Here is a 24,737-nt window from a genome sequence, read left to right as displayed (position 1 = left end):
CTCTTCTATTTGCTTTGCCCAAGTAGAAAAACGGAACGGTCGAGTTAACTACTTGGTGTACATTCCAGTGCGTAAAATCTGGAAATTCATTGGAATCTGAAAGGCTAACCGATACTCGTAACAGTAAGAAACGTCGGTAAATCGGCGCAATGAGGTGCCGGCCGGCTGTTCGGACGTTCAAGACTACATGTTCTTAACCAAGCCGTTTCATCCCCGGATCTCCATCTGAGTTTAATTTCCTACATGTACCCCGCAGGAATTTTATAGGCGAATCGAATGACGCACCCCAGCCCACCCCCACGCCAGTTTATTGACTAGCCTCAATAGTGCAAAAAAGCAGCCATCGTTCTTGTTTCCTGAATGGGTAATGCTGAAGCCATGAGGAATAGTACAATTGTCGAAAACGGCATTCCGGAAAAGTTAGGTATGTCCCGATGTGCCCCCGGCAAAGAGGGGACAATTGGTACCACCCAACGCCCTATTCAATTCACCAACCTTAAGAGGTGGCAGGAGAAACCCGGAAACTTTATGTTTGACCACGAGTCAGTCTCGAACCTCGCCACCCTGGGCTCTTACCATATTATGATCGCATGACTGGACAATACTAACTACCTACTATTTAAACTATTCATAAACAGTCTTGGAAAGACTCATACTAAGTCTTGAGCCGACCAAACCCAAGGAAAAAGAGTATAGTTGTTTTTGATCTTCTTGCTTCCAACATCAAAAATGACGATTACCGAAATCATCGATGCCATTCCTGAGAGTGAGGACACTCTCAAAATTCAAAGGAATGAGGAGCTTCTTCTACATATACCGGAGCCTCCAGCCAATATGAAGTTGTGGTCAGAGAAGGAACCTTTAGCTGTAGCCCATTTTTCTCCTACCTATACCCCCAAGGCATTTACGCCCCCGAAGGATATCTATGGAGGCGATTTTCTTAGGGTTGAGCGACAGCAAATGTCGTGCCGACAGCCGTTTTACCACCGGAATGCAGAGGTTGAAGAACTCTCGTTCCAAGTTGCCGGTGAACGGACTCTGATGACCGAACTTGGAACACTGGAACTCCGTCCCGGCGATTTTTCCAATATCCCGGCTGGAATCGCGCACGACAATTTTGGTCGCGAGGATATACACTTACTCTTCTACGTCCATCCACCCCTAACAGAGTGTGGAGTTGTGGATCGTGCTGCTGAGGCGAAAGACATTCAGTTTGATGGTTGGAAGCCCGAGAATGTGAAGGAGATTATGACTGAATGTTTGGGCGCTCCTGGATGCGACATTTCTATTTCTCTTGCCGATGAGAAGCTGCTGTTAAGCCTTACAGCAAATGACCGAGCGAAAGGAGGTGATAGGCTCCATGCCATGAAGACCGTCGGATCTCCCGGCCAGACTGAATGGCTGTACAAGACTTCGTATGTCTGGATCGGTGCTCTTCCCTTGGTAGATTCAACTGGCGAGGTCTATCATCGCCATCGCCGAGCAGATTCAATCCAGTATCAAGTCCGAGGAGAGCGAACCATAGTCAGTCAGCGGGGAACAGTTCATTTAGAACCAGGTGATTTCATCAGTATTCCAAGAGGTTGTGCTTACACAAGCATCTGTGAGGGTGAAAGCTACCATATTGTTGTGATGACAAATAAGGAGACTCCATTAAAATCAGAGGCTACCAAACACGCGAAGAAGGAGTCTATGGAGTATGTTTCTGCTGCTCGGGAACGTGTGCAAGCGAAGGTAAAGGGCTGCTAGTTTATCACCGAATCACAAATTGTTGAAGTTAACTCGCAACTTACTAAATCTTTAGTAATATAAATACGAAATTGCAACCAGGTATATATTATAATTCAGTTATATATTCAATATTTATCAACATTTATTGGAATTTGGATTCGTTTCAAAAGGAACGATATATTTGCCCCCTTCTCTTTGGTCCTCCCCCACCAGATAAACTAGTGACGGCGGTGACTTTGGTATATTCGTATGATCATTGGGATTACTCCATTGTTTGCGGTCAAGTAGAAGAATTCGTCTTCTGTCTCCGCATACACTACAGAGTCTTGTGCGGCTTGTTCTGGTCCGCCAGAAAGTACCAACGTAATTTACTGACCATACTTGCGTCTTGTGTGTCTCCAGCACATTTAGTTGGATTCTGCTTACCTATGATTCCATCTTTCAAATCCTTTCGCAAAGTTCTCAAGTAAGTCTCTTTCCCGTCACGTAGACGGGTCCGTGTAGTCTTTATGAGAGAGCGACATATTGAAGGAATTATTGATTCTATATTTGCACTTGTTCATAGTTTTGGGACTCCAATTCATCCTTGTACAGGTATGCAGCGAAAAGCAAGCAATTTGTTTAGTAAAGTAATTTGGTTTTCAATAAAATATTCAAATGAATTGCTTCAGTAAGGACTTGATAGGGAATGATTAGTCAAGCAAGAGAACATGTTTATGTGGTTACAAATATCCTGCCTCAGTGAAATAATGCTTTGCACCTGGATGGAGTGGTAGTGGTGTCCTCGCCATGTTCCGGGGCTGGAGTGGATAAGATAGAGGGCTTTTCTCAGGCGGCAGATGGCGGTATTGTCTTTCTATCATCTCCCTGGTTTCCACCAAACTCCAGGTTAGGAGATATGCAATATCTTCGGGAAGGTCTTCACGAACCAGAACCACGAAATCCGAGAAATCAAGGCCTGGTAGAGGCCGCGACAGTGATTTCCAGAATCCTTGAGGAACTGGTTCTTTATGAGGAGTTGCGGCGCCGGCTTGTTCGCTCATGAATCGATCGAGAGCGTCTTCTTCAGCTGGAAGGGGTATGAATTTGCGACGTTCAACAACCTCTTCCCACCATGGGGTCATGATGGCTTCTTGAAGAAGCGCATCCGCCTCGCCGTTTACCACCAATTCGAAGGCCTGTTCTGGACGTGTTGCAGTGACGAACTTTCCGCCCCATGATAGTAGAGTTTCCTCCGTGATTCCATGCGCTTTCATGTAGGCAAACGCGATGTAGCCGATGAAATTCGTACCGTCGTTGCGAGACGTCGCAATTCGAAGAGCAGGCTTTTTGCGGCGGAGCTCCTCAAATGTACTGATTCCGTATTTGGAATCAATAGCCAAGATCATGCGATCGTTTTGCGGAAGAACAGCCAGAGCACGAAGTGTTGGCATGGGTCCATACGGCGCGAAGATGCCTTCCCCTGTCAATGCCGTGCTCATAAGCTGAGCTGGCGTAGCAATCGCTAACTGCTTTTCTCCTGTGAAGACTTCTACAACTGCTTCGATGCCTCCGTTCCTGATATTCCAAATGGCAACTCGGCTTTCTGGTCCCGCACGATCACAAAATTGTTGTGTTAACCAGGAACAAATGCGATGAAAGTTGGCCATGCCCCAATCTCCCACAAAATTGAGGGTGACTGAGCGGTCAAGGCGAGGTTCAGTTCGTCTTGGTCCCATGTTGGTAAATTTACAATGAGTTGTGAATATAAAGATGAATTACCATTTCAGGTTTTTGAAGAATGGGTCACTACTGCGCTGTATCTTTTCTCCAGCCTAAGTAGCTACTAGCTCTAGTACTAAGTATGGTGTATATTCCGCTCAATGCGTCCATGACTTAGATAAAGTAAAAAATTGGACATCTTTGGAGGTCCTGTACCCGGTCTTTCCCCGCAAACCCCCGCAAACCCTTCCGACGTGGTGAATTTACATTACCCGTGAACGTATGGTAACACAGGAGTCAGCATATAAAAAGGACAGAGTACCGATTACCAATGGTTCGAGCAAAATATCCACTGCTATTTCTTTATACCCCATTTCTAAAAAAACAATCCCGGCAAACGATGGCTGAATCTACAAAACAGAAGACAATGTTAGCACTGCAGGTGCGAAATGCTACGGACCCTCCAAAACTAGAGGAGGTGCCTATCCCAACACTTCATCCTACGGATGTGCTCATCAAGGTCGTCGCAGCAGGCATCAGTGCAGGAGTCATGAAAATGGTCAAAATGGGGCGAGCTAAATTGCCGACCATAATTGGCCATGAAGTGGGTGGCACGATCGAGATCGTTGGCCAGGATGTGCCCGCTTCAGAATTCAAGCCAGGTGATCGAGTTCGTCTGCACCCAATAGTATCGTGTCGCAAATGCTACGTATGCACACATGGCAAAGACCAGATGTGCCAGGAATCCGGTTTAATCGGCTTTGCAAAGTTTGCACAGTTGTCAAACCCTAGCCAGTACGATATATATCATGACGGAGGGGTCGCAGAATATATTCGTGTTCCGTATTGGCAATTAGACCTACTTCCTGACAGTGTATCGTTTGAAGCCGCTGCCAAAGCTCATGATGCTGGTGTCGCGCTTCAGGCTCTCAAGCTCGCAGACTTACCACCACACTCAACTGTGGTTGTAACAGCACCGACTGGGGCCATGGGAGTCATCACAGTACGACTGGCAAAACAATTCGCCATTTCCAAATTGATACTAATTGGTCGTTCGCCCGAGCGATTGGAGAAGGTGAAAACTATCAGCACGGTCCCGACGGAAATAGTATCGCTTATCGACCCCGACATCGATATCGTTGACAGTGTGAGGAAGTTTGCACCACAGGGAGTTCAGGCGATAATCGACTACATTCCAGTGGGAGACACTGTGAGTAAATTGTTACCAGTCATGGTTACTGGAGGAACTTTGGTGCACTTTGGAGGAAATCCAACTCCACTCAAGGTCCCTATGGGGGCCATGATGGCCAACTGCTGGCGACTCATTAGTAGTCGTGGTAACGCAAGAGTCGATACAAACCAAGCACTCAAATTGCTTGCGGACGGCGAGCTTAAAATTGACGATCTCTTTACTCATAAATATCCATTCTCGGATGCTGAGAAAGCAGTCGATACGATTGAAAATCGAAGAGAGCCTATGTGGCTGAGTATTATCCATGTTTCATAGGAAGAGAAGGTGAGAAAGAGAATAGTTTTAAGCAGGCATTACAATCATGTACAGCTCCCTACCTACCTACTTAGGTACTGGGGCGGACAGGCACTAAGCTCTTTATCTCGCATGATCCATATCCCTCATTATACTACCATACAGTATGTTTTAATCTCATTCCATGGACTCCCACAAATTGAGGGACCGAAATTCGTGAATTTTCCCGATATGAGGGTTCCACGTAAATAGAAGATCCCAAAAAAAAGTGATACTCATTCAAAAATGAGCTAAACAGGTGCTTTAATTAGATGGTGACATTAGATAGCCAAGCCCAAACACCAATTGCCCAGACTATTCCATAGATAGCTTCTCGAATATGATGGCAGGTATTCTATTTAGTCAAAAGTGACAAGCATCGCTTGGCCTCCATTGAATCTGCTTCCTCCCCAGCGAGGCTGTCTCGATCGTTGAGCTCGATCAATTGTTGATCGGTACCATTATCGCAAAAGTTAATGGGGAAAGAGACAGAGCAGATTTCGTCCCACTGGTAGGAGTCCTTTTTGGTCTGATGCTTCGATACGTTGTTCTAAACCCTCTATCGAAAAGTAATATCTTCTGACTCTGTCTGACTCCAAAATCCCAGTGGTCCATCGGAAAGCAAGTCCTTACATGAAAACAAGCCAATACGTGCCATATGGGATTCTTGAAGATATCCTCACTGAGCAGCATAATTGGGACTTGTAGAAAGTCACTCAGTGTGTGTTCAGGTTTAGTGTCATTCCCATGTTGACTCCTGTGGAGATTCTCAACAGCCGGTAGACAGAGTTATCTGCAGGGTGTGTACTTTGTGAATGAAAGGACTGACACAAGCTTGGCTTTGTCGATGATTGCCACATCTATTAACATAGCCACACTACGTTTCACTACGATATTGAAAGGTGTTCTTGATCCTAACGGCATTCCGTTCCTGGAAATTTCTTGAATTCGGAGCACTGTTCAACGTACTATTTGCCTCATAGTGAACCTACAAGAGATAGTGAAAAATATCAGTTATATTTTAATAGGAAATGGAAGAGGTAAGCAAGATTCATTGATTTACCGAGAAATGCTATTCCTACATTGGTCATTAAAGAAAGAAAATTAGATATGTTGCTTCTGTTGTACAACAAAACAAATGAATCGCACCCGCACAGTTCATGCAGGATTATTTACAGCGAACTGGTCTGCCGAGGGCTCCTCCTGGATCATCGCGGCCCAAAAGTCACCATCGAGCATAAATTCTCCAAACTCCAAACCCAACGGCGAATAATTGATATTCGAGTCGAAAGCATTAACGAAAGAGCTACTTGCTTCAGCTTGGTTTTTGTCAGACCTAGCTGAACCGTCTGTGGCGGCGTTTCAGTCAGTCGTCAAGTCGCAATAGGGCCAGTCACGGCAGGAGAATATAAAGAACATACTTGATGTATTCGATATGTTTGTGAGCCTCTCAAGGTAGTACCGACATCGGTCTACGATACGATTGCCAGAATCTAATTTGTAAAGCGCTTGTACAGCCCGGCTTGGGTAGAGAACGAGCTGCTCGATTCCGCAGGACAAAGGTTTTGCCGCCAGATCGCCATCTCTGCAAACCCATAGAGTACCACGAAGGATCAGCGCAGAATGAAACGCTGGATTGAGTTAAATATTTTTTACTAACATCGCCTAGCAATCGAGCCAACAGGACCCACTTACTGTAATAGAGAGTAAACCACCATGCGCCGAGCAGACTCTTGTGCCATTCTGTTGAGTCAAGAACCTCATAAACAAGGTCGATAATGTTCATCGCTGCTTCTGAGCAAATTTGTAAGCTATTCCACCCAATCTGCTGTAGAACTCGTTGTTCATGTTGGTTTGCGCTGCTTTCTACGCAAGCATCAATGTATTGTACTAGGATAGGTCGATGAAGCAAAACCTGAAGGTGAAGATATCGAAGTGTAAGGATTACTCGAAACTTGAAAGAAAATTGCGGCTCCTCAGGGGCTGGACGTGTCGCGTTTTGTAATTCCTGGACTGTTACCAGACCAAGGCCTTCAGGAAGTGATGTTTTCCATGCTTCAAGAGTTTGACTTATTGAAAGGATTTTGGAGATTTTTTCGCTCACTGATAATTGCGACTCACAGCCTAAATTCTGATCGTATAATTCGTCAATGGTCACGAAAAGCTGCTTGTATAATAGTCTGGACATAATCGCATTAGCTGGCAGACTAGTAACAAATTGAGGGTGGAATATATGTTCACATTGTGTTATTGAAAAATAATGTGCTCATTTGCACATCTCGCGGATCCACCATAGGAACCACCAGGTCGTCATCGTGTTTAGGAAGTTCTAATCGCACATAGTTATCGGGTATCGTAGCTGGACGTCCCAAAGTCATACTTAAAGTGCTACGGTCACATGTCGCATAAGCAACATACAGATGAAGATGGAACAGATAAAGGAAAAGTTCACGTACCGGTCCAAAATGACACATGCAAACCATGTCCGCCTTCGAACCTCTTGGTCTGCTGGTGTGAATGCCCCTGCCGCATCCTTCGAATGCAGGCCAAGTTGAAGAGCTGCTTTAACAGCGAGACCATGAATAGTCCAAGCCTGCACGGACTTTTGAGTTCCTTGAAGATATTGGCCCATGAGCAGCAAAAATTGCACTTTATCTCTCTCAGTACTGGCGTAACTTCAAACAGGTGCAAGCAAACTCAAAAAGGCTGAAACTAACCGACTTCTATAGTAGTACCACGCAGCATCTCATTTCCGCATAGGCCAAGAGCGCGTTGATAGAACATATTAGCTTCGGCAAGACGAATTTCCGCTGGCTTTGTTTCCGGCGCGGCTGTAATTTTTACCATGGCAAGCATGATATTGAGCAGTCCAAGCCATGTTCTTCGAATCCTTCTCGGATTCCTTTTGAGAACATGCTGGCATGTCTCAAGGAAGGTAGGCGGATAGATATATGGGAATAATAGTCCAGTGTCTGAGAAATACTTTTGGACTAGTTCCCATGTCTCAAGGCGAGGCGGCAGTGCAAAGAGATCAAGCGGCTGATTTTGAGATGAAGATCCAATAACCTTTGCCACGGGCGAAGGAGGGCGAGAGACATTGACGAATCCAAACTCAAAACCACCCGATCTAGTACCAGGTAGATTAGGCCTTTGTTGTCGACGGACATCATTTGTGCCAGTGAGATATAAATGACGCAAGAAAGCAATGTTGGATGAAGGGCCTGACAAGTGCGATTAATCGATGGAAGCGGCGAAAGCGGAGGAGAGTAGCATTACCGAAGAATCCATAATCCTCTTTATCAGCAAAAACAACCGCTCCCATTCCATCGATTGGGTCCTCAATATTTGCAAGATCGGGCAGAGATTCTGAAGTAGCAGGCCCTAATTCACAATTTTCACGGGCGGGAGGGAATGTGTTGCGGTCCTCTTGAACATATTCTGACAAATCGACAAGATGGGACTTAACAGATCCCATATGATTTTCGAGCAGGGCAATGCGCGATTCTAAGGATTGCAGATAACTTTACTCTCCAAATTATGAGGTTAGAAAAGGAATGAACCTCGTTTAACAGAAATTGAAATATGCAGATAAACATATATCAATGGATTCTTTTATGGACGAGGGAGCACGACATACTCTTTTCCCACAAGTAGATTCGTACACGAAGACGGTGGGGTATAGTTGCATTCAAATCCCATACTGATGCATATTGTACATTGTGGACGAGCCCCATCGCACTATTAATTGCAGCATAATAGAGTATCAGATCATGTGCAAGCAAGAAAATATTGACAGCCGGCTAGCTGTCCGCCGAATGCTAGGTTAACTCACCTTGGATTTACGCATTCTGCAGGCATCGCAAGCAAGAGCGACTCGGCGACGCTTAACCCGTTGGCTAGGGTCATCTGTAGCCATGTCTATTCTTTCTGCCGCAGGTGGCATGGTAGTGCGTTAGATAGATGGAAGATGATGAGTGTCAAGATATGCAGTTGTGTTGATAGTCAGGACATGTACATGGACTTTTGTACGCGCTAGTAAGATTACTCAGCAACAGTTTAAGCTTTGGTATAAACTCGATTAGATTTGAATGCAAGCTTTAAAATACAAATAATTCGTCTATCTAATAATGTTTATATACAAGTTTACACCATAATTTGTTATTAAACGGTAAGACAGCAGAATTTCTGTATATTATACTTTGCCAGGTTGATTTTAATATTGCTGGTTGTAACTCTGGGCATTTCGAACTTATCCCAAATCGTTAGTGCTAACAAAGCCTAGTACAAATTGAATGACGTAGGTCCAATGTACATGTGAAGTGGGGTTTCTTAGTTGTTCTTTGGATCTGAGGAATCGGTTCACGTGAATTATTGTTATTGATTATTATTGGTGTTGCCGTCAGAACTCTAAGACTCTGGACCAAAAATGGTTCTGTTTCCAGCGTACATTCGGGTATACACACACCGGAACGTTCGGAATCTCTTCAGCAAAAAAAGGGACGGTGATTCAGAGAACCTTATCCTCACAACAACGTGTAATGATAGTTACTGTAATAATACAATCGTGTATGATTCCCAATAATGCAACTCGTTTTGAAACGAAAGAATAAGTAGCCAACTCCAAAGGGCATACCGATGCAAGGAAATGCGATTAAATTTTTGGTTTATATAAAATCTATTGAGAGTATATAAAGTACAAAGAGCTGTTCAGCAACCGAGAGTAGAAAAAAGGATCGGCTGCATAATTCAATTATGAACTTCGGTGCTCTTCCAACTGCGTTTAGACGTATTAAATAGCTAGGTGTCATTGAATAATCTCTGTTATTGGGAGAAATCGTCAATGAACCCCGTAGACGAATGATTAAGGACTGGTATTTACGCGCCCTCTTATTTCTGCGGGGATCTTGTGGGACGGATCATGAATGATGCAAAGAGTTTATTTCGACCCAGGTCATCTGACAGTTTATTTAAGCAACGACCTATTGCTGAACGGACTACGTTTTTGGTTGAGCCGTCTCTTCCCCGGCGGGACAGCGGGACAGCGGGACAGAGAACGAGATCCAAGATACCATTCCTCGAAATGTTGGCTACTAAATAAGTCGAAGTCAATTTATTCGTATGTGGAGCAGCGCCGGTAGAGTTTTGGTTTCGGTTTTAACCAGACAATACTGGATGTCAACGGGTTAGAATACCAGCATGTAATTCTTCTTCACGCCTTATTGGATCTCCGCATTTGTGACTTTTTTGAATCTGAATGGTGAGAAATTATTGCCTTATACCTGTTGTCGTGCTTACTTTCTAGCAGGAATCAAGTTCTACCTCCTAGTTGTCAAGTAGTGAGCCAGCATTATGGAATCTCTCCATAAATCATTTATCTCAGGATGTCATATCCTTCATTATCATCGGTAAGCATTGTCGGCTGCAGGTACATAACAGAAATCACAAACGATCTGACTAACAGGATATAGAATCTTAGACGCATACGGCCACCTTTCAGTCCGTCATCCAACTAGAAACGATGTATTCTTGATGTGTCGTAGCATGGCACCGGCTACCGTCTCATCCAGACTCGATATTATTGAGTATTATATTGAAGATGCATCACCCGTGGACCCTGGCAGCCCATTGGGATATGTTGAACGCTTCATTCACAGCGAGATTTATAAGAGATATTCCGATGTTCAAAGTATCATACACAGCCACTCACCTGATGTTGTTCCTTATAGTATATCAGGTTTGTCTATACCAGACAGTGTGAATATCAACCCTTTGCTTATGGATTTACAGGCGTGCCTCTCCAGCCATGTGTACACTTGGCTGGTTTTCTTGGTAAGAATTCACTATCTCAAACATAACGAGGGTCCGCTGCAGTGAAAAGTTTGAAATTCGACTGACAGGCACTACCTGTAGGGAAAAAAGTACCCAATTTCGACATACTCGACTTTTACGAAACTGGGGATGTGCGCGATCTGCTTATCCGGAATAGGCAACTCGGCAAGCAACTAGCATCTTATTTTTCCTCCAACTCGGGTGGTTTGACTGAAGCAGTAGTATTAATGCGAGGTCACGGGTTCACAGTCGTTGGAGGTAGTATTGAGGAATGCGTCTTTCGCGCCATTTACACCTCAGAGAATGCTCGAATCCAATCTTCAGCACTCGCACTCTCTACTGCTCATCCGCTGGCGACCGATATAAAGTACATACATGAAACAGAGATACCTGCTTCTACAGCAATGACACAGTGGTCTTATATGAGGCCATGGAAGCTCTGGGTTCAGGAAGTCGAGGCAACAAGCCTATACACAAACCTCGCCTAGTTATTGATCAAGAGTTGAATTTCGATATTCAAGTTACCATCTATCAGTTATCGCTTTCAGTTATTGCCTGCTAGAATCGTAAAAACTCGCAGCTAGCTGCTTCCAACCTACAAGCCAAGAGTAGTGTTTTTCAGTTCACAATCAATGAAAATGCCTTTAATTTTGGAGACTTAGGTGAAAGTTGGAGTTCAAGAATAGCAGAATATATTAACTAGCAACTTTTGTTTTTATAGTCCACCAGCAATTTGCACTCAATATTCGTAATTTCAAGTAGATAACCGTTTCTAGTTATCATTCTATCTCTATTAGTTACCACGCATATAATATAATCTGCCTAGTAACTATCAGAGGCTGCAACCATAGCTGCAAGGATTTCAAAGACGGTCCCAATTCCATTAACCTCAATTCAGGGACTAATGCCAAAGGGAACGAGAAGACGACGACTAGGTTTTCAAAATCGTGGAAGAACTGGCGCTGGTGAATTTCAGACCAGGAAAAAAATATTCCACATATCTTACAATAAAATTTCCGAAGTTTGTGTGGGAATGGCTATCGAGAAGATTAGGCTGTAGCGTGCTAAGAATGGTCAAGAGGTCAACAGCAACATAGGTGTGCAAAGCAATAACACAATCCAATGATTGCCGTGTTGCACGTCGACGCCAAAAATTATCAGCCGTGTAATCATTGCTAGCATTGGGACAGCGGTCATGGGTAGTCTCATATATTAATACAATAATATCAATGGCTATACGTCAGTTGAGATTGGTACACATGTACGAAGACCCATGTGGCAAAAGCAAAACCGGATGATAGCCGATCGAGATTGTCATAACTTCAACGACGTTTGAAAGAATTCTGCAATGCGGGAATACCTGTGACGACTTTAGCTTTATTTCAAAAATATAAAGGTTATTTATTCTAAAAAAATATTACCTACCCTTTTTCGTACTCCTCAGCATTTTGTTTGTTGTCTAAATTCACCCGCGCACCCATATATCCATGAAACATTGTAGGTACGGACACTATCTGTGATTGAGATTTCACCATATTCGGTGAGGAGTTCATATTTTGGGCAAACGATTTCACAGTCGATGGGTCTTCGTCGCCTGAGGCTAGGAGCAAGTGAGGAATGATGATTTCCTTGGCATCATTTGCATCCAACATCGCAGGATGTGCCTGTGCGCTATATTTGAAGGGAGTTCTCGGCCCTGAGAGCAAGGTGGCCACTTTCCCTCCCCAGCAGAGTCCAACAACCCCCCAAGACTCCACATCAGGAAATTGTGGTTCAGCAAAGTCCACAAAATCCCAGATCTTCTCCGCGACCAGGACCGGATTGGCAGGGCCCTTTAAAAATTGCTGGAGCGTAATTTTCTGCTCTTCTGTTTTGGGAGGCACAGCGTCTAGTTCCATTGGCATGCCATGGAAAACATCGGGCATTAAGACTACAGAATCAGTGCGTTGAGCGAGAAGGTCCGCGCCCTTGATTGTTTGAGCCGTATAACCGAAAATGTCGTATAGGAAAACTATTCCAGTTTTGGTGTCAGGTGCCGGGGTATACATATCTGTTTATGTCCAGCATGGCTATTAGAATCTGCAGATCAGGCTTCAATAAGAGGTAGGCTTAAATACTACTGACAGGTCTTTTCCCCTCCAATTTGGATGTACTCCCCTAACTGTTTGTAAACATTGCTGACGGCTGGTGTAGCACAGCAAGCATCCGAGACTGAAGACATGGTGTCAGTTTCCAAATATGAATAAGACTGGATTGTGAGAGACAACCAAGACGAATGATAAAAATAATGATTTGAATTGCTAGTTTCTCATGAATAGCAGAACTAGTTACCAAGAAATTGAAGACCGCATTCCGGTCCTTCCCCAACGAAGTCCCCGTTCTATCCCCGCTTCTCCACATAGGGCTAAGGGATGTATCCAAGTCGCCCCGAAAGTTTGATTGGTAGTTTGCTGTGGCCTTTAAACATAATATAAAAAATATAATTAGATTTAAGACTATAGAATAGCTTAATTAATTTTATTATAATAATTTCTCTTGAAAATTCTTTTTATAACACGGCCAGCTTAGGAGGCTTTTGCAGGCCAAATCCGGCAAGGTCGGTAGGGCTGAGGGTCTCTCGGATATTTGAGCAGTCAATTCTGATACATCACAATTGATATCATGGGACCCCGGTATGAAGCATGAAACCGTCACCTCACAATATATGCCTGTATCTGATTAGATTAGGCATTAGTAACCTAGGTTGGGACTTAGGGTTATAAGCTTGATTCCTTAGACCAAAGAGAAGGAATCAAGCGATATCTTTTATATAATTTTCCATATCTTTTAATATAAGACTCATTAGCTTCAAATAACCTTCGGTTCAAAGTCGTCTAACCCTATCATATTCAAACTGATGATTATTACCCTACTAGCATTGCTCTATAGTCTTAAATTGAACAGTGAAGCTTCAACTCACCCACAACCAGTCTATCCAGACACCCCCGGACACGGCTTTACCAAGACCGTGTTACATTAATATACAATCAGTAGTTAGATAAAATTACTTATTAAGTGCTAATAAACGCTCAACCGAGATCAATAGTTAAGAAATAATTCGTTATATAATAAATCATAAAGTAGCAATTGATTTCTATCACACCCCTCCATCGTCACACGTATTTGTTACATATAGCGTACATAATTACATCTCCACGTTAAATAGTCTATTACAAAGAAATTAAATATAAATAAAGAGTGGTGATATGACTGGGATGCCGACAATAGTTTCTAATATGACAGTGATGCAAGCTCTTGTCTGGTTTAATTGGAAGAAAACAGGAAGTCTTAGTACCTTATACTTCTCATGAGCGTGTGTGTTTTAGACTCTATCAGGTGATGAACTTGCCTTTGGTGTAGTGGTATCTCATAAAACTAAAAATAATTGAATGAGCTATAAAGACTAAGGCACTGAATAGAATACTAATATTATAGTTATTACTTCTGATTAATATATTGATAATAGGTGTTTTGAAATCAGCCTGCATGAGACTGAAGTGAAACTAGACCTAAGAAGAAAAGTCACTGATGAAGTAGCTAATACCATACCCAATTAATATCTATAGCGGTGCACAACTTTACAGTAAAGGAACACAGAGTTATGACGTCACGTAACCAGTGTACAGGAAGGGGAATAGAATATATAGAGAGTGTATACTTAGGTGCGTATCTAGGTGTATACTGAGAAGAGGACAGATATATTTAGCTATTTTTATATATTTAGTTATCTTGTTCTTATAAGTTTTTAATATAAATTATTCTGATTATTTCTGAGAGGGTCAGCAAAGCAATCTCTACTTAGGATATTATGGCATCCTAAGTTATCTTTTCTACTCTAGTTGTGTTACTTATCATCTCGTTATCTAAATCATTTAGTACATTTTTACTAGTTATTTTTTAGTAATCTCTGTGTGATTCAATTATTGTATGGTTTCTTTGACACGGCCAGTGACAACTATATTTTGATTGTGGCGCTCTGTTATCGAACTTATTTGTTACTCATAGCCTACATATGTACAGTTGAATATTAATAGTTACAATTATTATGGAGGAGAACATGGCCTCCCTTATTTTCATTATTTAGGTATTTCGACCTTCTGCAGCACGAAGTAAATGATATTTCCCAAATACTACATTTGTCGAGAAGGAAGCTGGTCACTAATTTATATTCACAACCCTCATAAATCGATCATGTCGCTCCTCGCAGCGCTATTGCACCAATGATAGAAACCTCCAGCTCCCGAACGACATGTCCGTTCACGGCAGCATCATCGCCAGACTTTGATGAAGATTGCGCGATTTTATATATCTTCCTGATTCTAGAAATATCGGACATGGAGGAAATAGTCTCGTCATCAAAAGAGACAGGGGTAGCCTCCACAGACTTTGTAAGATGCTCAGCTACCGACCCATGTGTGATTTCCGGCGTCACCGAGACTTTGATTACAAGCAAGTCTTTGGTAGCATCGGTTATGCCGAACCTGCGAAACGATTCGGATATCTAGATAGCTGTCAGTATCAGGGGTTCTAATAGCCTACGAATATGATGCATACATTATTCGTAGGACTGAGAGAGACAACTATTTCGGAGTGGACATTATGAGACCTCAGTCGACCATTCAAGTAGTCATTCACAGCCCTGAAAACTGCCGCAAAGACATGTTGACGCGACAAGATCTATTAATAAATTAGATGCTGGGCCAATCTATTGTGAGAGGAACAGCCGACGCACCGTGCTTGCATCTAGAAAAGCATACTGAAACTTTGTGTTTCCTGATATAAGTTGTTCCTTCAGATAACTTGCGTTTTTAAGATCTTTGTAGAGAGCCACATGGACCGGGGTGTCCTGTGGAAGATGGGATAAATGGGCAGTCTCCAAAAACGACATCGTGATATGCAGTTATCTGGTTTATTCTAAATGTAATACGCTTAGCATCTGCCCTCAAGATACTGCAGCCAATAATACATAGATGGTTTCAATATTCGGGTTTTTGGTGATTATGTAACCATATTTCTGACGCCGGTCACGTGGGATCTACTTGCCACTTCTGGAACGTTCGTGCCGGGAGCAGCGGACGTCACTTTTGCTAACTCCGTTCCTCAGCCACTACTTATGAAGTGAGCGCGCGTTGAAAAGAGCTCCCCTTCAACGAAACCCATCGCGTACTGCTTTGTCTATCTCGAATTTGTCTCCATCGCGCTCATTCCGCCATGGCCTTCATGTTGAGACGGCCGTTCGCCGTTACGGCAGCCCTCAAACAAGCAACACCTCGAGGGGCAAATCTCAACATTCGATACATTCACAATGCATCGCCTTTCAAGAGCTCTTCTGCACCCAAGCCATCAACAGCGACCGTCCCATCGTCTATTCTAGTCCGATCAAAACAGACCTTTCAGAATACCTTCCGTCGCAATTACATGCAAGAGACGTATCGCGCACCCAACCAGGGTGATATGACTCAAAAGCTACTGTACGGTGCTGCAATTGTCGGTGGAACTATCCTCGCCACAAACTTGATCTTCAACCGCGAAACCCGCGAAGATGGCGGAATGCCGATTTATGAGAGGAAGTACCTGAATGAAACATTTATGCACACTGGCCTGGGTCTTGGTATTATCGCTGTTGCTGCCCGAGCTTTGCATACCAGCGGATGGTCGGTTCGACTGATGGCAACTAACCCGTGGGCTGTTGTTGGCTTGGGCTTAGTTGCTAGCATTGGTACCATGTATGGAACGATGTATACCCCACCTGAGAAGTAAGCGTCACTATTTTCCATCATATGTTTATCATTACTGACTAAATATCCTTTTTAGTTACATGCTTAAGTACGCCCTATGGACCGGTTTCAACGTTACACAAGCTGCTCTTTTGTCGCCGTTGATGTTCTTGTCCCCTGCTCTGCTCGCTCGCGCTGGTCTCTACACCGTTGGCATGATGGGTTCGATTGCCTTTGTCGGTGCCACTGCCAAGCAGGAGAAGTACTTGTACCTCGGTGGCCCTCTCTTGGCCGGCGTTGCTGTTGTCGCTCTTTCCGGCTTTGCCCCGCTGGTTCTTCCTGCTACCGCCGCTCGCACATTGATGTGGTCTGAGCGAATCTGGTTGTATGGTGGACTGGCTGTCTTTGGTGGGTTTACTCTATATGACATCCAGCGCATCCTGTACCACGCCCGCCTTGCCGAGCGTGGCCTGGTCCGCAGAGATCCGGTCAATGAGAGCGTTAGCCTTGAGCTCGACTTTATCAATATCTTCGTTCGCATGGTGCAGATCCTTGGCATGCAACGCAACAATAGACGCTAAGAAGCATCACCACTCATATCCCTTTCTTTTCGAAACATCTCCTTTCTTTCATCTCTTTATGTATTATGATCAGGAAATACCAGTAGTTCACATGCTCGCTAGCTGGTAGGCGGGTCGATGTAAATAGTATAATCACAACAAAGTCGCTTGGCAAAAACTAGAATGATTAGAATAAAAAGATAAACATAATCTATATCCTTTAAATCTTTATTGGTACATTTCATTTCAGTATCCGAAGCTCTAGAAGCAGACATCTCATTCTGAGAGTCTCGGATTATAGACATCCGAAATAGGAAAAGCGCGATCCGTTGTCGGCTAAGTTCTAAAGCTTCCTGAACCTCGTGGCCCGCGACCAAACATCAGTGTCTAATCCTACCACGCCGCTCTTTCATTGATCCTCTCTTCAATTTCATTAATTCTGCTTCCAACAAAAACTACGCACTCACAACATATTATCCTCCCGAATAACCACCATGGCGACTGAAATGGACATCGACCCGCCCACTCAAGACAACGAGGCACCATCACAATCAGGCCCTGAGCCAAGAACGCATTCAGCAGCCGTCGCAGTCCGAAGTATCGAAGGATGGATTGTTCTAGTGACCAACATCCACGAAGAAGCTTCCGAGGAAGACGTTACCGATCTCTTTGCTGAACACGGCGAGATCAAAAATTTCAACCTGAACCTTGACCGCCGCACGGGTTATGTCAAGGTAAGATTGGCGCATCGATTCTCATTATGCTTTCCAATATTAGGTATACTGACTGCTCTAGGGCTATGCTCTGATTGAATATTCGACACTCCCCGAAGCAAGCGCTGCTATTAAAGCCCTCGACGGTACCAAATTGCTCGACCAAACTATTCATGTAGACTATGCCTTTGTCCGACCTCCTCCAGGCGCAAAGGGCAAAGGAGGAGCGCAAAAGGGTGGCCGAGGTGGAAGGGCACGAAGCAGAAGCCGCGACCGCAGTCGCAGTCCTGAAGCTGACAATGGAAGGGATTAGAAAGGGGGATACGTGATTTGCGGTTTTTTTGTTCACCTCGCGAATGAATATCAATTTATGGCGCAGGAAAAGGTATTTTACATGAGCGCCGACGGTCTCTCAAGAACTACATCCCTGTTCTCAATGAAGAAAGTCAGTTCAAGATGAGATTTCTGTCGGCACGCAAGATATTAAGGCAATCTGTAAGTCTCTGTTGTCACGGTTTATCGGGCTTGGCTAATGACTGCAGCAGGCTTGAAATTCGGATATTTGATAGGACCAATGAGAATGAACATGATCAAGGGCATGATCCATGAATGGCAAACTTACTTTTACTGAAGAGATTGTTAATCATCTCAAAGTACAGTATATTAAGAAAAGAGAAATGTAACCTATAATCAGGACATCTCTTGAAGAGCCGATGACATAGTACTTATAAAATTAGCGTTCCAGAAATGCAGAAATAGATTGCCTTATTTTCAAGCTACCCATATAGCAGTTGGCACTATTCTAATTGTATACGTACATGAATGTATACATCCTTGTCAAATGCGCAGTGAGAGATGTGGGTGCGAAGAAGGGGACAGGGAGATTTGTTCGTGATCCAACCAAAGTATACGCAACTGTTTCAAAAACTTGTCAACAGCACTGTCACGCGACCCGCGCGCTGATCTGATGCAGCACCTGGGCCTCCTCAATCTGTCAAGAAGGCTAATTGAAAGGGAGCCCACTCCAGATGGGGAGAGGGCTGAGAAGTCGAAATACATAGCGCTAAACCCGATCAAGACCAGCCCCGTTTCCCCGCAGTGCATGCATGCGACGGATATCACCGCCAACTTCGAGTCTAGCCTTGGTTGTTGCTTCGTAGCCGCATCTCCCTTGTTGGACTATATTCATTCTCACTCGCCACTATCAGCATTGGTATATCCCATAGTCCGATGTTTAAGCGTGTCTTCCCCCACCATCGGGCTGCCACTCAATTGCCCCGGAAGCCGTGAAGGGGATGTCGTCGAGTGATGGATTAGAATCAAGATAACCAGCGAACCTGTGGCCAACAACATATTGTCTCTCTACTCAATGCAAATGCGTGCTCCTCCGATCATGCTGTGCATCTCACGCTTAGTGGCTGTGCCACTCCTTACTCACTCGATTGGCATCATATCTTACGCTCTGCCGAACGCACAAGTTCCTATCAACCTAGACAAGGCAAACCATCAACTAGCCTTGGACTCTCCAGAACAGACGCTAAAGGACATGATATCTGCTCTCGATATAATGCAAGGCAGCTATTTCCAGCAATGGCTTGGAACTTGGCCCGATGCAATCGACTGGACGGCTGCCGTTATAGGCACTCAAGTATGGGGCGCCTTGTCGGCATTGACCTCTACTGCTCCAGACCTGGACTTGTATTCTTCAGAAACCGGGTTTTTGTTTGAGGAGACACTAGCACATGAGAATCTGATCAATCGCTTTTTTGACCAGGTTTCTGCGTTTTACTTTGGAGAGAATGCATTCAGTCTTCGCATGCAAGCCTTTGACGACATGCTCTGGGTTGTTCTTGGTTGGTTGGAGAGTATCAAGTTTCAGAATCTACACTCCGAACTACATTATGACTCGAGGAACTTTACCACATTTCAAAGGTCATGGCACGGAACACAGCTACGAGTACCTGCGGCGCATCGAGCTCGAGTGTTTTATGAATTGGCTTCCACCGGATGGGACAGCGACCTCTGTGGTGGCGGAATGATATGGAATCCATATTTACTTCCGTATAAGAATGCCATTACCAATGAACTATTTATCTCCGCGAGTATTGGGATGTACTTGTACTTCACGGGCGATCCTATTGGCTCGCCTTTTCTATCTTCAGGGAACTGTCAGGTACATGACCCCAACCATCTAGCAGCAGCAGTACGTGGTTATCAGTGGTTGAAAGACTCAAACATGACCGGGTTTGGCGGCCTCTATGCGGACGGATTTCATATCAGCGGATACCGAGGTATTGGCAACCCTGGATCTAAGAAATGCGACGAACTCAATACAATGGTTTACACTTATAACCAAGGCGTCATTTTGAGCGGGTTGAGAGGTCTGTGGTTAGCTACAGCCGAGCAGGAATATCTCGACGACGGGCATGAGTTAGTAGAACGAGTGATTAGGGCTACTGGATGGTATGACACAGATGAACGTCGCTGGACTGGCCTAGGGAGAGACGGTGTACTCGAAGAAATATGTGACGCGCACGGCGATTGTTCGCAAGATGGTCAAACTTTTAAAGGGATATTCTTCCACCACCTTGCTGAATTCTGCCATTTCCTTAGACCAGAAGAAGAGAGATTTCTGCTAGAGAGCACAACTATCGAAACATCGCCAGACAAACGACGGGAATTATTCAATGAGTGGCATTTAGACCGATGCGCAAGCTACAGATCGTGGATTGCTCATAATGCTCGAGCGGCTTTGGCAACGAGAAATGAGAAGGGCAAATTTGGCATGTGGTGGGGTCGCTTGCACCCTACGAGAAGTGCAGCAGGTCTGGATTCATCATTACCATACGGGGCTTTAGATTACAGTAATTTCGGACAGAGGGGGAAGGGGTCAGATCGGCTGGTCGGATTGCTTAAAGAAATACAAACAGATCTGACAAAGCAGGCTGGACCCGACGAAGGCATGGCAACAAAAATGGACTCAACACTGCTCCGTAACCAGGATGATGCGAGTCAGAGCAGGACGATGCGCGATGTTAATGACCGTGGCCGAGGCCGGACTGTGGAGACACAATCCGGGGGTCTGGCAGTGGTGCGAGCTTGGTATCAATGGCAAACATCACCGTTCCTCGTTGAGAGTAGGTGATGCATTCTTCTATCATTATGATTGCTAAGGGGAAGGACACCGGTGTATTCGTTCTACATTGTATATATTAACTAGGCCCTGGAGGTCTAGTCTGCAGAAGCTTTAGGTCAGGTCTCAGTATGCGTAATTTCGCTATATTTTTCATTCAATTGTATCGGTATACAGGACAGATTTACATCGAAGCCTTGATAATAATGAAACAGTGGGATGAGTGGGGATGGATGAGAAATATCCGCTGTCTGCCTAGACAGGAGCCTCGATGATCAGTTTAGTTCTTCTCGCCTCCTTGTTCCTTGGTAAGTTCGTCACTGGGGGGTCAGAAGTTAGCATTCAATCCTCTTGTAATTCATCGAACAAAGAATGAAGGCATACATGTGCTTGTCAAGCTCGTCAAGGTGGCGTCTCTGCTCCTTCAGCTTCGCCTTAAGCTGCTTGAGTCTGTTTCGACAATTCTTTAGCCTAGCTCGTCCCGCAAAGCACTACATGATCACTCACTTCTCAAGTTCCTTCTCCTTGACATACATGCTCTCCGAGGCAGCTTCGCGCTTGGTAAAGGAGTCACTATTATAAAGCACACATCGTTAGCCGAGAACGACTCTAAAGAGAGAGAATTGAATGGGCATACCTTGACTGGACACCACCGGGCCTAGGAGCGCCAGTGTCTCCTTCGGCCATTCTGACGGCAACAGCGGAGAACGAGCGTCTAGCAACGAGGGTCTGGTTGACGCGAAGCAACGGTCGGGAAACGGAGTTGCGGAACATTTTGAACGCAGGGGAAGAGATATGATTCTCGGGAGAAAGAAGGAGGAATGATCGGGTCGTATGTGCTGTGATAGGTAGGTAATTGACTGGTTGATAGGTTGACTACGGAAGTACTCGACAGATGACGTTAGCGGGCAGCGACCAGGCACCCAGGCAGCCACGGCCCACATCAGGTGATTGAAGTGTTTGGCGTGTTTGCAGCCCTACCGAGATTTCGGCTATGGCTGGCTGTGTCGCTGAAGGCGAATGAGCTGCCAAAAAAATGATATCAATTCTCAACGCCACTTGTGATAATTCTGCCGGGTCAGGTGCCAGCCGTGTTTTTTGTTCTTATCTGTATACAATGAGAGTGAAGGCTGGTGGCTTGGTTGTTCCGATGATCATGAGTCCGCTCACACCAGCTCTGACAAAACGCCTCAGCTGAACGCGCCATCCTCACGTTTATTCTAGGCTGTCAGCCTTGCGACGCAGGAAATTACAGGAACTACTGCTCTTGAACGATCATAACCATCATACGCGCAGGCGTGGTACAAGAGGACGCTGCTGCTGGCCAACCAGCCGCAGGGCCAGTGTCTGAACGGGGGGCAGTCTAGAGGGCCAGAGAGGGGTTATTGGCCCACAGAACCACACAGAAGTGAGGCTGCCAAATTAGAGGGGCAACTCAACAGTCGACACACTTGTCGGGGGCTCGGGTGCAATCCAGACTGAACAATAATAATAGCAATGATAACGACCAATAATACCCTAATCCTCCTCAATACCAAGTAATCATAACACGGGCGTGTGTGTCAGTTGTTGACTGTTTATAACCCGTAAGGGCACGCCAACCCTCGCTTCTCCACGGCCGGCAGCGCTGACCGCCTGCCACACAGGCCAATCAGCAGGCGGCAGCCCGACTGATCTGCTCCGCCACTGGCCAGGGCGATATCCGCTTGGCCCAGCTGCAATTCCCACAGCCAAGCGCCAAACGCCAGCTCGTCTCAATAATAATCCCCAACTCCAACTCGCCCAAAAACACATCAAATCCTCCGCCTCTGATACAACTTCCATCTCCCCCTCTCCCCTAGACACTTTTCACACCGCCAGACTTCCATTCCATCCACCCTTTACTCGCAACAAACCCCCCTGTCCCGCCTCTATACTCTCCATCCCCCCCAGACCACCACAGTCTACTTCTGCCCTTCGTCTCTGTACGCGTTGTCCATTAAGGTGAGCCGCCATCCCCTCCTCCTTGTGCCCCTTCTCCACCCCTCCCGACAACCACCGTCAACATCGGCGCTGGGCCGTCTCGCGAGACAGCCTGGTGAATCGCATCGCCTCCGTTTCGCTGTTTGCCATTGTTTTGAGACTGGCGCATTCGAAATGCGGGCGTTGGGCACGCACGTCGCTGTCGGCTTGACTTCGTGGACGAGCCTGCAATGGGTCCGCCCCATGTGACGTAGGACGTCGAAAAAGACTTCATCAGCTACTGCTCTCTCCTTCATTCCATCGGCTGGCACTGAGATCGTGGACTCTCGATTTTTGTTTTGACGGTGCATGAAAAAGGGGGCTGAATACAATTCACCAGTGTGCGTTTGATGCTGTGTGCGTGGACCGTGGACCCCTCGCCGCAGGATTGATCTGCCCTCCTGGTTGGATCTTTTACATCACACTTGTTGCTGCAAGACGGCCGTCGCTAACTTGACGTTCATAGCACCATAAATCACAATGGGTCACGAAGATGCCGTCTACCTCGCCAAGCTTGCTGAGCAGGCTGAGCGCTACGAAGGTCCGTATTTTCCAGACTCCTTGCCATCGACGCGGTCACATTAACTGGTAACAGAAATGGTGGAGAACATGAAGGTTGTTGCCTCCTCAGACCAAGAGCTTTCCGTCGAGGAGCGGAATCTGCTTTCAGTCGCATACAAAAACGTCATTGGTGCCCGCCGTGCCTCTTGGAGGATCGTCACCTCGATTGAGCAAAAGGAGGAGTCCAAGGGCAACGAGTCTCAAGTCACCTTGATCAAGGAGTACCGCCAAAAGATTGAGGCTGAATTGGCCAAGATCTGTGAGGACATTCTCGAGGTTCTCGATAAGCACTTGATTCCTTCTGCTCAGACTGGCGAGTCCAAGGTTTTCTACCACAAGATGTGAGGTGACTTATTCGTTCAGTAAATGACAGGATTGACACGTTTATAGGAAGGGCGACTACCACCGCTACTTGGCCGAGTTTGCCGTTGGTGACCGTCGCAAGACTTCTGCTGATGCTTCTCTTGAGGCTTACAAGGCTGCCACGGAGGTTGCCCAGACAGACCTTGCTCCTACCCACCCAATCCGTCTCGGTCTTGCTCTTAACTTTTCCGTTTTCTACTATGAAATCCTTAACTCACCCGACCAGGCTTGCCACCTGGCCAAGCTTGCGTTTGACGATGCCATTGCTGGTATGTTTGGTATCCGCCACTTCTCTACTCACCACTAACCGATTATCAGAGTTGGACACCTTGAGCGAGGAAAGCTACAAAGACTCCACCCTCATCATGCAGCTTCTCCGAGACAACTTGGTATGTAGTGCACTCCACTTAATTGTATCGGTGTAATTCTAATGAATACAGACTCTCTGGACCTCGTCCGAGGCCGAGACCTCTCAGGATGCTGCCCCCGAGAAGAAGGATGAGGCGCCCGCCGCCTCAACCGAGGCCCCAGCTGCTGCCGAGTAAAATAATATCAAAAAGAAAGCAAAATTTGGACTCGTTGAGGAATGGCTATGAGTCGATTGATTTCAAGCAAGGACGAGGTTGTCCGCGTAAGATTTTAGAGCGGAAGGAGTATTATGTGCCGAATACACGAATTGTGAGGGGGGATATTACAGTGCAGGGAAGTTGGAAATTGACAGCACTTCGTCTTAGTTTTCGGAGGAGCCAAATCAAGGTTCGGACCCTGTTATCGAACTTTTCTCTGCTTAAGCCTTTCTCTCCAAGTAACGTATTCAGATTTGCTACATGGTATTTCCTTAGCATCTATTTTCTGATTTCACGC

At 45.3% G+C, this 24,737-nt stretch overlaps 12 protein-coding genes across 12 annotated transcripts; 7 read left to right on the top strand and 5 right to left on the bottom strand.

Moving 5' to 3' along the window:
- Window positions 1-729: 729 nt before the first annotated feature.
- Window positions 730-1,749, top strand: BGW36DRAFT_356981 (uncharacterized protein; the record flags this gene model as incomplete). The annotated part of the gene is made up of 1 exon (XM_046213834.1): window positions 730-1,749. One exon carries the CDS (start codon window positions 730-732, stop codon window positions 1,747-1,749), a length of 1,020 nt encoding a protein of 339 aa, XP_046074024.1.
- A 704-nt stretch (window positions 1,750-2,453) lies between these two features.
- BGW36DRAFT_425147 (uncharacterized protein) lies at window positions 2,454-3,449 on the bottom strand (the record flags this gene model as incomplete). Its single annotated transcript, XM_046220074.1, has 1 exon — window positions 2,454-3,449. One exon carries the CDS (start codon window positions 3,447-3,449, stop codon window positions 2,454-2,456), a length of 996 nt encoding a protein of 331 aa, XP_046074023.1.
- A 697-nt stretch (window positions 3,450-4,146) lies between these two features.
- BGW36DRAFT_373861 (uncharacterized protein) lies at window positions 4,147-5,064 on the top strand. The gene has a single exon (XM_046215630.1). The coding sequence runs from the start codon at window positions 4,166-4,168 to the stop codon at window positions 4,937-4,939; it is 774 nt and encodes a 257-aa protein (XP_046074022.1). The 5' UTR covers window positions 4,147-4,165; the 3' UTR covers window positions 4,940-5,064.
- Window positions 5,065-5,989: 925 nt separating this feature from the next.
- Window positions 5,990-8,927, bottom strand: BGW36DRAFT_373859 (C6 transcription factor). The gene is made up of 9 exons (XM_046215629.1): window positions 8,790-8,927; window positions 8,595-8,695; window positions 8,234-8,478; window positions 7,675-8,178; window positions 7,414-7,606; window positions 7,199-7,345; window positions 6,653-7,137; window positions 6,379-6,588; window positions 5,990-6,306 (listed from the first exon to the last, which is right to left on the bottom strand). The coding sequence occupies exons 1-9, from the start codon at window positions 8,898-8,900 to the stop codon at window positions 6,116-6,118; spliced, it is 2,187 nt and encodes a 728-aa protein (XP_046074021.1). The 5' UTR covers window positions 8,901-8,927; the 3' UTR covers window positions 5,990-6,115.
- Window positions 8,928-10,306: 1,379 nt separating this feature from the next.
- On the top strand, window positions 10,307-11,274 carry BGW36DRAFT_446842 (class II aldolase and Adducin N-terminal domain-containing protein; the record flags this gene model as incomplete). Its single annotated transcript, XM_046221710.1, has 4 exons — window positions 10,307-10,362; window positions 10,426-10,691; window positions 10,745-10,786; window positions 10,868-11,274. The coding sequence occupies 4 exons, from the start codon at window positions 10,307-10,309 to the stop codon at window positions 11,272-11,274; spliced, it is 771 nt and encodes a 256-aa protein (XP_046074020.1).
- A 933-nt stretch (window positions 11,275-12,207) lies between these two features.
- On the bottom strand, window positions 12,208-13,007 carry BGW36DRAFT_425143 (dienelactone hydrolase family protein; the record flags this gene model as incomplete). The annotated part of the gene is made up of 2 exons (XM_046220073.1): window positions 12,208-12,836; window positions 12,911-13,007. 2 exons carry the CDS (start codon window positions 13,005-13,007, stop codon window positions 12,208-12,210), a joined length of 726 nt encoding a protein of 241 aa, XP_046074019.1.
- A 1,766-nt stretch (window positions 13,008-14,773) lies between these two features.
- On the bottom strand, window positions 14,774-15,791 carry BGW36DRAFT_316120 (protein cgi121). Its single transcript, XM_046212555.1, has 3 exons — window positions 15,558-15,791; window positions 15,380-15,502; window positions 14,774-15,326 (listed from the first exon to the last, which is right to left on the bottom strand). Exons 1-3 carry the CDS (start codon window positions 15,711-15,713, stop codon window positions 15,015-15,017), a joined length of 591 nt encoding a protein of 196 aa, XP_046074018.1. The 5' UTR covers window positions 15,714-15,791; the 3' UTR covers window positions 14,774-15,014.
- A 245-nt stretch (window positions 15,792-16,036) lies between these two features.
- BGW36DRAFT_356974 (Bax inhibitor family protein) lies at window positions 16,037-17,123 on the top strand (the record flags this gene model as incomplete). The annotated part of the gene is made up of 2 exons (XM_046213833.1): window positions 16,037-16,581; window positions 16,640-17,123. The coding sequence occupies 2 exons, from the start codon at window positions 16,037-16,039 to the stop codon at window positions 17,121-17,123; spliced, it is 1,029 nt and encodes a 342-aa protein (XP_046074017.1).
- A 473-nt stretch (window positions 17,124-17,596) lies between these two features.
- BGW36DRAFT_395432 (uncharacterized protein) lies at window positions 17,597-18,128 on the top strand (the record flags this gene model as incomplete). Its single annotated transcript, XM_046218040.1, has 2 exons — window positions 17,597-17,836; window positions 17,898-18,128. The coding sequence occupies 2 exons, from the start codon at window positions 17,597-17,599 to the stop codon at window positions 18,126-18,128; spliced, it is 471 nt and encodes a 156-aa protein (XP_046074016.1).
- Window positions 18,129-18,921: 793 nt separating this feature from the next.
- On the top strand, window positions 18,922-20,960 carry BGW36DRAFT_395451 (glycosyl hydrolase family 76-domain-containing protein; the record flags this gene model as incomplete). The annotated part of the gene is made up of 2 exons (XM_046218041.1): window positions 18,922-18,949; window positions 19,330-20,960. The coding sequence occupies 2 exons, from the start codon at window positions 18,922-18,924 to the stop codon at window positions 20,958-20,960; spliced, it is 1,659 nt and encodes a 552-aa protein (XP_046074015.1).
- Window positions 20,961-21,228: 268 nt separating this feature from the next.
- Window positions 21,229-21,722, bottom strand: BGW36DRAFT_356971 (mitochondrial ATPase inhibitor, IATP-domain-containing protein; the record flags this gene model as incomplete). Its single annotated transcript, XM_046213832.1, has 4 exons — window positions 21,229-21,268; window positions 21,333-21,398; window positions 21,456-21,521; window positions 21,586-21,722. 4 exons carry the CDS (start codon window positions 21,720-21,722, stop codon window positions 21,229-21,231), a joined length of 309 nt encoding a protein of 102 aa, XP_046074014.1.
- A 1,707-nt stretch (window positions 21,723-23,429) lies between these two features.
- On the top strand, window positions 23,430-24,418 carry BGW36DRAFT_395429 (putative 14-3-3 family protein ArtA; the record flags this gene model as incomplete). The annotated part of the gene is made up of 5 exons (XM_046218039.1): window positions 23,430-23,490; window positions 23,545-23,851; window positions 23,901-24,142; window positions 24,192-24,262; window positions 24,314-24,418. The coding sequence occupies 5 exons, from the start codon at window positions 23,430-23,432 to the stop codon at window positions 24,416-24,418; spliced, it is 786 nt and encodes a 261-aa protein (XP_046074013.1).
- Between the last annotated feature and the right edge of the window lie 319 nt (window positions 24,419-24,737).

The sequence above is a fragment of the Talaromyces proteolyticus genome (genome assembly GCF_021365285.1).
Source record: "Talaromyces proteolyticus strain PMI_201 chromosome Unknown BGW36scaffold_4, whole genome shotgun sequence".
In the NCBI taxonomy this organism is placed as follows: domain Eukaryota; kingdom Fungi; phylum Ascomycota; class Eurotiomycetes; order Eurotiales; family Trichocomaceae; genus Talaromyces; species Talaromyces proteolyticus.
Note: the sequence above shows the minus strand (reverse complement) of the source record. Positions and strands in the feature narration are given on the sequence as shown.

What these genes read in the sequence shown, in the direction of transcription:
- BGW36DRAFT_373861 (XM_046215630.1), top strand. Translation starts at nt 4,166, where the DNA reads ATGTGCCAGGAATCCGGTTTAATCGGCTTTGCAAAGTTTGCACAGTTG.
- BGW36DRAFT_373859 (XM_046215629.1), bottom strand. Translation starts at nt 8,900, where the DNA reads ATGCCACCTGCGGCAGAAAGAATAGACATGGCTACAGATGACCCTAGC. An exon ending in GCATGTGTCATTTTGGACCG is followed by an intron (nt 7,346 to 7,413) that starts GTACGTGAACTT and finishes ATGTGACCGTAG; the next exon opens with CACTTTAAGTATGACTTTGG. An exon ending in AAACATATCGAATACATCAA is followed by an intron (nt 6,307 to 6,378) that starts GTATGTTCTTTA and finishes ACGCCGCCACAG; the next exon opens with ACGGTTCAGCTAGGTCTGAC.
- BGW36DRAFT_316120 (XM_046212555.1), bottom strand. Translation starts at nt 15,713, where the DNA reads ATGTCGTTTTTGGAGACTGCCCATTTATCCCATCTTCCACAGGACACC. An exon ending in CTTTTCTAGATGCAAGCACG is followed by an intron (nt 15,503 to 15,557) that starts GTGCGTCGGCTG and finishes ATTTATTAATAG; the next exon opens with ATCTTGTCGCGTCAACATGT. An exon ending in CTCTCAGTCCTACGAATAAT is followed by an intron (nt 15,327 to 15,379) that starts GTATGCATCATA and finishes ACAGCTATCTAG; the next exon opens with ATATCCGAATCGTTTCGCAG.